A 10,080-nucleotide genomic window follows, 5' to 3' on the forward strand; every position below is an offset into this window, starting at 1 on the left:
TGGCAAGGTCACACAGCCAGCGAGTGGCCGGGGGAGCATAGGCCTGTGCGTGGGCGGGCCTGGTTCATAGTGAGGGCCTGGTGCCCAGCAGCCATGGCGGCCTGCACTGACATGCTTTCTCCTCATCCTCAGTTCCCCCTCAGATCGCTGGCCCCCAGGAGCCCCACACACAGGTCTCCGTGGTCCAGGATGGGGAGGCCACTCTGCAGTGCAATGTCACAGGGAAGCCCCCGCCCAGGGTGACGTGGGAGCGGGACGGCCAGCCGCTGGGGCCCGAGCCTGGCTTACGGCTGCAGAACCAGGGTCAGAGGCTGCACGTGGAGCGGGCTCAGGCTGCCCACAGCGGACACTACAGCTGCGTGGCTGAGAACGTGGCCGGAAGGGTCGAGAGGAGGTTCGCGCTCTCTGTGCTGGGTGAGCACCGGCAGTGTGCTGGAGGAGGACGGAGAGTGGGGCTGATTGGAGAGAGCAGGGCCAGTCCAACCTGCAGGCACAGCCCCTTGTTCTTCCAAGAGTCAGGCCACTAATGGGGCCCCTGTTGGGGGGAAGCCTTGAATATTGCTTTCAAAATCAGGGCTGGCCCCAAATAGCCCTCATTTCCTCCCTCTTTCTTTCCCTTACTTGCTGTTCCCCTACTCCATTCCTAGCCCTGGGGAAATAAGCAGTCTCTATTCTGCAGGACTCGTGTGATGGGGGGATCCAGGGCCTATGAGAGACAAGGAAGAGCCTCAACACTGTCATGGGAAGTCAGGGCGGCCTCCCGTAGGAGGCGACCTTTTAGCTGAAATGTAAAAGCTGAGTAGGAGTTAACCAGGTGCCAGGCTGAGGGGAACGGTGTGCAGGGCAGAGGGAACAGACTACGGAGGCCTGGAGAGGTGATATGGCACTTTCAGGGTGGCTGCAACAGCCTTCTGATTCCAATCTTTTATTGAGCTCCTACTGTATGCCTCAGGGTAGGAGCAGGAAGTGGTAAGAGATAAGATGGGCAGGGCTGGGTTTAGGAAGGCCTTTCTCATCATGCCTTCCCCCACCCCTCTACCCCCTTCCACCCCCCAGGGATCCCTGCCTCGCCCACTTAGCCCCTGCCTGATAGAGCGTGGCTTCCTTCTGGAATGGATCCTTTAGAAAGTGAGAGGTGCCACTTACCCCTGCCGTGTGGATTCAGGGGGCGTACCTGTGTTCCCCCTGGAACTAGAGTTCCAGTCCCGTTGCTCAGCACTAGGCACTATACTAAGCACGTGTTGAATCCTCCTTGGCCTCCTCCTGAGGGGGTGGGGAAACTGAGGCCCAAGGTGTTTGCCTGAAGCCAAAGCCCAGCCTGTGGCCACCAGTCACTCCCTTCAGTGGGAGCCGCTTTGATCTTGTCACTTCTCTCCTCAGGCTCTCCTGACTGGGGGTGGGGGACCTTGCAGGGGGACAGCTGTTGGGGGGTGCAGGGAAGGAGCATACATGTGCAGCCTGAATGTGGTTTCTCCTCTGTGTCTAGTGCCCCCACAGCTCATCGGAGATTTGGATCCTCTGACCAACGTCTCTGCTGCCTTGCACAGCCCCTTGACACTGCTCTGTGAAGCCACAGGTGTCCCACCCCCAGCGGTCCGCTGGTTCCGAGGGGAGGAGCCCATCAGCCCCGGGGAGGACACATACCTCTTGGCAGGTAAGGTGCCAGCCAAGGGGCTATCTGGTTATCAGGTCTGGCCCTCTGCCTCTACCTCTGTTTATCACATGTTCCTGACCTCTGACCCTTTGCTGCCAGGCCTGGTTGGGATAACCATTGAGCTGTTGGTCCCCCAAGAGTACAACCAAAAACACTGGCTAGGTGAGGTGCTCCAGGAAAAACAATTGGATTTAAATAAGTTTGGAAAAGACTTCCTGCTCTGTTCCCCTCCTGAAGACTGACAGTGACTATTTGCATAGTTTAGGTTCTGATAAGTCCTGCAGCAGGAAAAAAAAATTCTCATGGCATATCTATAACATCCCTCGGAACAGTAACAAACTTTTGAAATGCTGAGTTAAGCACCTTCTCTGAATATTCATCCTGCCCACAAAGTTGGTTTATGATGGTTCTTATTGGTATACAAATGGGGAAACTGAGGCCCAAGAGGCAGTGTCCCATTCAAATCTTACAGGAACTTCAAGACCACTGAAGCTCAGTTTCAGTGATTCAGCCAAAGCTGCGATGGCAAATAAATTTTCCCCTGTGCACCACTTCTGAGCACATGGTAGGGGCGTCCAGATACCTTGTGATGTGAATTCAGAGACTGCCTCTGGGCAGAAAGGAGCATGGCAGTCCATAGTGATGTCTGCCTTGGGCTCAGGAACAGCAGTAATGATATGTCCTGTGTATCTGCCTTCCCTGGGCAGGTCTTAGGTGAACCTTGGTTGCATTCCCCTGAGAGCAGCTGGCTTGCCTCTGAGAGGTCCTTGGGAGAAGGTGGCTTTTTTTCTAGGTCTGCTAGAATAGAATGGGGGCGTCTGGCCTGGGCCAGGACTGCAGAGCCCATTGCTGTCCTTTTAGCCCCAGCCAGTCCCCAGAACCAGGGGTAGCCGGGGGACATATCCTTCTTACTAGAAGAGGGTCCTCAAGTTTACCCATGTGCCTATCTAATGTCCGCGGGCTCCCTCCATCTGTTTACTCTCCTGGGCCTCAGTTTCCCCATCTGAGGAAAGGAGCACTGGGGGAGGCAGACACATACACATCTAATGACAACACCTGGTGCACTCTTGTTCCTGGTGAGCAGCCTGGGCTCAGCTTGGGACAGAGGCTGCTCATAGCTGTGATTGGAGCCCCCTCCTCTGCCTCCCCAGGTGGCTGGATGCTGAGGATGACCCGGGCACAAGAGCAAGACAGAGGTTTCTACTCGTGCCTGGCAAGCAACGAAGCTGGAGAGGTTCGGAGGAACTTTAACGTCGAAGTCTTGGGTATGTCACAGCCCCATTCTCCTGCACACCCCACAAATTCCTCCTCTCCCACCTAGGAGCTTCTGGGGTCCCGTGCCCAGGACTTAGGGCTTGTGCTGTAGCAGGGGGCTCAGCACAGGAAGGAGGGAGAGGCCAAGCCTTGTTTTCTCTGCCTGATCAGCAACCTCTGCTCGGAGGCTGTCATGGAACTTTCTGGAAACAGCAAGGACTAACCCAAAGTGGAAGGGGGCAAATATTTTCAACACCACCTAACTGCCTTCCTCTGGTCAGGGCCTTCCCCCAGAGGCACTGGTACTTCCCCCTCAGCCAGCACCAAATGTTTATTGAACTCACTGCCCCATGGGAGCAGGCACAAGAGGATGGGAAACTGAGGCACAGGGAACTGAAGGCAGTTGCGTTAGGCTCTTGGTTCTGGGCTCTTGCCTTCCTGCTTCATGGTCGTTCAGCCAACCCTTGTCAGTAAGCATCTGTCTCCCTGCTTCTCCCAGTTCCTCCCAGGATTGAGAACGAGGACCGAGAGGAGGCAGTCAAGGTCCCCGAGGGGCAGACAGCTCACCTGACATGCAACGCCACAGGTAAGGGCCACACACACGGTGGGCTGAGAGAAGCATGAGAAGATAGCTTCAGAGAGGAGGAGGTACCAGAGTCCCAGCCTGCCCCCAGCCCCAGTGCTCCTCATGGAGGGTCTCTGTATATCATAAACTTGGCACCATATCCCTGCTCCTCTTTGCACCCGCTATGCCTCTGCCCCCAAACACTCCTCCCCACTCCTCACACGACTACAGACCTTTGCTTCCAGGACTTTCTACAAGGAGTCCTTGGCTGACCCCTTGGGCCCATGGGCTACCTCCACTGGGCTCCCAGAGGCCCCAGGGCTTTCTTGTCCCAGCACTAAGCACACTGGACCGTAGTAACCTTGGGACATCTGTGTACCCCAGTCAGGCTCTGAGGTCCTTGAGGACCCAAGGACTGCTTAGTCACCTTGGTTTTCCCAGTGTTTAGCAGAGTAGGCTCCCATTAATGCTTGTGGACTGGGCTGGCTGGCTGGATGGATGGATGGAAGGAATGATGGATAGATGGAAGGATGGATGTGGAGGTGGGTGGGTGGATGGATAGATGGGGAGGTGGGTGGGTGTGTGGGTGGGTAGATGGATGGATGGATGTGGAGGTGGGTGGGTGGATGGATGGATGGATAGATGGGGAGTGGGTGAGTAGATGGGTGGATGGATGGATAGATGGATGGGAAGGTGGGTGGATGGATGGATGGATGGATGGATGGAGAGGTGGATGGGTGGATGGATGGTTGGATGGATGGATGGATGGATGGATGGGGAGTGGGTGAGTGGATGGATGGATGGACGGATGGATGGATGGTTAGGTGTGTGAGTGGGTGAGTGGATAGATGGACGGATGGAGAGAAAAGTGGGTGGCTGGTTGGTGAAGGGAATAACTTACCTTTCTGTCTTGCCTGTCTATACCAAGTCATCTCAGCCCACTCCACCATAAGGAAAAGGCAATCAACCACATAGGAAAGGACCCAGACCAGGCTTGGTAGCTGCTTCTGTGTCTTGCTCTGCTGTCTGGGCCTCTGGGACTGAGATGGAGAATCCATGTCCTCTGCCCTATCCTGGAGCCACCTCTGACCTCTTGGCCAACCCAGTCAGAGCCTGCTGAATTGTCTCACCTGCTTCCCCATCCTTACAGGCCACCCACAACCCAAGGTCACGTGGTTCAAAGATGGCCGGCCCCTGGCTGGTGGAGACGCCCACCACATTTCTCCAGACGGAGCCCTCCTGCAGGTGCTCCAGGCCAACCTGTCTAGCTCTGGCCACTACTCCTGCATTGCAGCCAATGCTGTGGGCGAGAAGACCAGACACTTCCAGCTTAGTGTCCTGGGTAAGTGCTGGGCCTCTCCCAGCTGCCCTGGGCACCAAGAGGAGGGAGAACCAAGGTGACCAGCTCGTTACAGACAGCCCTCGTGTCCCACAAAGCCCTCTCCTATTTTTCCCCCCATTTCTCTGGGTTCAACAGCAACAACAAAATAATAGCTCTGTTGGCCGAACAGTTATGGGCTAGGCATTTGGACAGGCCTGACTGGTTGGGTCTTCACAACAAGCCTAGGAGGTGGGAGATGTGCTTGTCCCTGTGTCACCAATGAAGCTCTGAGGCGTAGAGAGGTAGCAGGGCCCCCGGGTGTCCATCTCCCGATCAGCACGAACTGTCTTGTCAGGAGAAACAGGGATCTAGTATATGAGAGGGACACAGCCTGGCTTAAGAAAATCTGTTTCTAAAAATGCTGGCAGTAAAGGGGACAGTCCCCTGCAGGGCCCGAAAGAGGAAATCTTAGGACCAATGAAAGCAGAGCTCTTCGTGTATCGGGGAACCCTCTGGAACACAAGCAGAACTGACAAGGCTCTGGTGAATCAGTAGATCATCTGGATGTTAAGAAACTACTGGGGTAGTTGAGGCAGAAGTAGGCCAGCCTCCTCTGTGGTGTGGCTTAGTGGTGGAAAGCCTAGGGTCCAAAGCTAAGCACCAGGGTCTGAGACTTTTCTGGGTCCTCAGGCCCAGGGTTAGGGATCTCTGTTAACAATCACACCCCCCTGCCTCCCCACAGTGGTCCCCACCATCCTGGGAGTGACGGAGGACAGTGCGGATGAAGAGGTGACAGTGACCATCAGCAACCCCATTTCTCTGATCTGCGAGGCACTGGCCTTCCCCTCCCCCACCATCACCTGGATGAAAGATGGCGCCCCATTTGAGGCCTCGAACAACATCCAGCTGCTCCCAGGTGATGCCCTGTGTAGGGGGAGAGCGAGGGGACAGGTGACACGTTCTTGGGCTGGGTTAGAGGAAGGGACTGGTGAGCCTGAGGTCATGTGACCTCCGGGTGACCCTGGCCCCCGCCCCTGCAAGCAGGCACCCATGGGCTGCAGATCCTGAATGCCCAGAAGGAAGATGCGGGCCAGTATACCTGTGTGGTCACCAATGAACTTGGGGAGGCCATGAAGAACTACCACGTGGAAGTGCTCAGTGAGTCAGGGACCCTCCAGGGCACCAGCAGGGAGGCAGGAGGCTGCGTGGGAGCCTGTGGGCCCCGGTACCTGGGTGCCACAGACACCCTACGCACCTATCTATGGCTTGTCTCCGCTGATGGTCTGGGGCAGCTAGGGCTGACGCAGTCACTTAGGGCCAGGGCCCCAGGAGAAGGGGGAACAAGTGAGTTAGGACTTGGGTCACTTGGACGCCCAGATCCACACCAGTCCTGGTTTCCTTCTGCCACCTGCAGTGTGGTATGGCCAGAGGCCCCATGACTTGAGACCCCGCACCCCCAGAACGGCCCACAGAGGTCACCCCAGGAATTTCCCTGCCCCAGACCTGCCCTGTCCTATAAAGCATTGACAACCAGCAGTCTCTCCCCTAAGTGAACAGCCGCAGGAGCGGGTCGGTCTCCAGGCTCCCTGTTCCTCAGCGCTCGGGAAGCAGACCCCCCTTTCTGGGACTGCCCTGGGTGCAGGGTGAGCCCTGGGTCTCAGCACCCCTTTCCTAGGCCTGCTTCTCAGACGCCCTTGTGGTTTTCAGTCCCCCCTTCCATCTCCAAAGATGACACCTTGGGGGAGGCCAACGTGAAGGAAGTGAAGACCAAGGTCAACAGTACCTTGACCCTGGAGTGTGAGAGCTGGGCCGTGCCCCCGCCCACCATCAGCTGGTACAAGGACGGACGGGTGAGTGAGGAAAGCCTGGGGACCCCCTGCTTCTGCTTGGAACCTTCCAGAGAAGCCTGTCAGAGCACCTGGTCCCATAGCCGGCCTGGGCCCTGCCTCACTTTGTATTTTAATAAGAAATCCGACTGTTTGTGGGAAACAGCCTTCATCGACATTAAAGTCTATATTTACCCATTTAACTCCCGGTTTTTCAGCCATACGGGTTTGGTGTTATAAAATTGTCTGAGCACTACCATTACTTCGTGTGGTATTCTTAAAATTTTGCTAAAACGTAAGTAGGTTTGGGGTCCCTTAGTAGCACAGTCCGTTGAGCATCTGACTCTTGGTTTCGGCTCAGGTCACGATCTCAGGGTGGTGAGATCGAGCCCCGCATCAGGCTCCGCGCTGAGCGTGGAGTCCGCTTGATATTCTCTCTCTCCATCTCCGTCTGTCCCTCCCTCCGCACTTGCTTGTGCGTGCTCTCTCTCTCTCTCTCGAATAAATAAGTTACGAATATATATATATAGGCTCGTCTGGGTGCTCTCTGCCTCTCATTTCTGACGGTTCCCCCTCTTCCCCCACCCAGCCCGTGACCCCCAACCAGCGACTCCGCATCCTGGGAGAAGGCCGGCTGCTCCAGATCCAGCCCACGCAGGTCTCGGATTCGGGGCGATACCTGTGTGTGGCCAGCAACGTGGCTGGCGAGGATGACCAGGACTTCAGTGTGCTCATCCAGGGTGTGTGGGGGCCAGCGGGGCTGGGTGGAGCAGGGGCCAGTGGGGATGGGGAGGTGGGACAGCTGGGAGTGGGAAGTGTGCATGCTTCTGGAACAGTCTGGCAGGAGGACTCTCTTCCTGCTGGCTTCTTCCCTTTCTCATTACTGGCTGGCGTGTCTTACCTCCAGGCCCCTAGCCCTGGCCTGGGCTCTTCCATTAACTGACTTTGTGACTTGGGGCCTTCATTGCCCTCCCGACCGACCTTGGTTTTACCTTCGTCAAGTGTGGCTCATCCGATCAGGGCGCCTTGAGGGCCCCCACCACTTCTGAAAGCCAATGATTTTGTCCCTCTGTGCCCCAATAAACTCTGGCTAAAACTTAGGATCTGGCTTCCTCTCCTGAGAGGTGTCAGCATGTCATAGGGAGTCTTTTGAGGCCACTGGACATGAGCCACAGAGGGCAGGAAACTTATCCTAGTGCCAAGCATAGTAGTTGTTCAATAAACACCGGCGGAAAGAATGAGTGAATTTAAAAACTGCCTTAACCGAAGAGATCTGCTGTAACCGTGGCGTTCCCACACCTGAGGGAGGCTAGCACGGGAATCTCTTTGAGCAGAGACGCTTCCCCGTCCCTCGGCTGTGTGTTCTAACAGCTTTGTCCCCCCCCCCCAAGTGCCCCCCATGTTTCAGAAGGTGGGCGATGCCAGTGCAGCCTTCGAGGTCCTGTCCCGGGAAGAAGAGGCCCGGGGTGGGGTGACGGAATACCGGGAGATTGTGGAGAACAACCCTGCCTACCTGTACTGTGACACCAATGCCATCCCACCCCCGGAGCTCACCTGGTACAGGGACGACCAGCCCCTCTCGGCCGCAGATGGGGTGTCTGTTCTGCAAGGTAGTTAAGAGTGCACAGAGAGCTCGGGGCGTTTGCAGGCACGGGTCGGGGTTCACCCGTCTCAGAGCTGGGCTCCTTAACTGCCCTTATGAATCCTTGGAGCTCTCCCGTGTGCTGCTTGCTGTGTGGCTGTGTGGCTGTGTGACCACGGGCAGGCCACGCGACCACTCTGGACCTTGGCTGCGTTTTGTAAACCAGGGCTAGACGCTCCTTGCCTATTTGAAGGCAAGAACGGGGGCCCTCTTTGCCCCCCTGGTTTTTAGACCCGAGGCTCTCACCTGGGCCATGCCCACCTCTGGGCCTAAAGATCTGTAATGTCCGGGGATAACCAGCCAAAGCTGGTGTCTTTCTCGGCAGGGGGACCCAGTTCCTTTAGTAAGATCTCATGAGGACCACACTGAGGGGGTGAGGCGGGGGCGGGGGCAGGCATAGAGCGCTGTACCATCTCATCAGCGGGGACTCGGTGACCTTTCAGCTTAGGGTTTGTCCTGTGTCCTGGAGCAATGGTGGGGCTGGTCGGGGGTGGAGATGAGGTGGTTTGCACGGGCCTCTAGACAAATAGGGTCATGCCAAGGTTTGTACTTTGGTGCTTGCAAAAGACAGCAGCCTCTTGGGGATGGAGAAGAGGCAATGCTTACTGAAGGCTGTTTATCCCTGTCAGAAACCCCTGATTCACCCCTCAACCTGGCCACTGCCCTTGGACCCGGACAATGGTCCAGATCCTGGGTACACAGAGAGCTCAGTCACGTGCTGATTCCTACCTCCGATCCTGACCAGAGGTTAATCTCAGACATCAGCTGACCACCCCTCTCCCCCCGGTCCTAGCCATTAACCTCTAACCCCACCATTGTCCTCTGACCCCAGCCACTGACCCTTAATCATGGACACATAGTAGTTGTGGTCACAAACGGACCTTAATTCTGAACCTGACCATAGATTAATTTCACATATCAAGTGATCCCCAAACGTAGCTGCTGTTTCTCCAAACCTGCTACTGTCCCTGGCTCTGCAGGTAATGAGCCCCTGGTCCTAACCCCGGGCCGGCGATCCCCCCAACCCAGAATCCTGAACACGTGGTGACCCTAACCCGGCTCCGCTGGAGACCGCCTCTAGCCCCGCAGAGATGCCAGGGTCTGGCCCTGGCTGTCTCTTGATCACAGGGGGTCCCAGGTGACACCTCCCAGGACCCCATCCCCCATCCCCGATCACCACAGCCCAGGAGCCTCCTCATTGCCTCCCAAAAACCTATCCCTGGACATTGGCCAGCTCTCTGCCCCCTCCCTCTGCCTCCATTGAGGAGCTGGCTCCGTGCTGCTGGGCACTCTTGGGAAGCCTCAGTTCTTCCATCTGTAAGATGGAAGGAGTAGCACCAGAGTCAGAGGCCAGGAAACTGCTCAGCCCAGGGCCCGGCCCGCAGCAAGCAGGGCAGGCTGCTTCTCTCCATTTCACAGAGGACATGGGGCAGTGATGTCTTTGGGGTCCCCTGCCTCCTTGCCCTCGTTCAGGTCTCTGTCCTGTGTCCCCACAGGAGGTCGGGTCCTGCAGATCCCCCTGGTGCGTGAGGAGGACGCTGGGAGGTACTCATGTAAGGCCTCCAACGAGGTGGGCGAGGACTGGCTGCACTACCAGCTGCTTGTGCTGAGTGAGTGGCCAGCTCGGGGCCAGAGGGTTTTGGTCAGCAGGCCCCAGGGGGGCCTCCCTGCTGAAGGGGGTCAAGGCGCAGTGCACGTTCAGTCCTGCTGTACTGGGAGGTTGGTCACATAGGGCACGTGAGCTCGGACTGGGCTCAAATTCCAAGTGGCCTGCTTTCTAGCTGTATCACCTTGAGCAAATCACAGCCCCCCCCCCCC

The 10,080-nt window shown here is 56.8% G+C and overlaps 1 protein-coding gene across 1 annotated transcript in view; it reads left to right on the forward strand.

Annotated features, from left to right (window-relative positions):
• The window catches only part of HMCN2 (hemicentin 2), a 148,288-nt gene that overhangs the window by 91,223 nt on the left and 46,985 nt on the right, over positions 1-10,080 (forward strand). The window contains 11 exon segments of the mRNA XM_040631353.1: positions 133-414; positions 1,487-1,654; positions 2,806-2,919; positions 3,408-3,494; positions 4,624-4,815; positions 5,537-5,710; positions 5,839-5,952; positions 6,502-6,644; positions 7,210-7,360; positions 8,012-8,230; positions 9,759-9,872. Of these exon segments, the coding sequence (XP_040487287.1) occupies positions 133-414; positions 1,487-1,654; positions 2,806-2,919; positions 3,408-3,494; positions 4,624-4,815; positions 5,537-5,710; positions 5,839-5,952; positions 6,502-6,644; positions 7,210-7,360; positions 8,012-8,230; positions 9,759-9,872 (1,758 nt within the window).

Source organism: Ursus maritimus, unplaced genomic scaffold (genome assembly GCF_017311325.1).
Source record: "Ursus maritimus isolate PB19 unplaced genomic scaffold, ASM1731132v1 scaffold_17, whole genome shotgun sequence".
In the NCBI taxonomy this organism is placed as follows: Eukaryota; Metazoa; Chordata; class Mammalia; order Carnivora; family Ursidae; genus Ursus; species Ursus maritimus.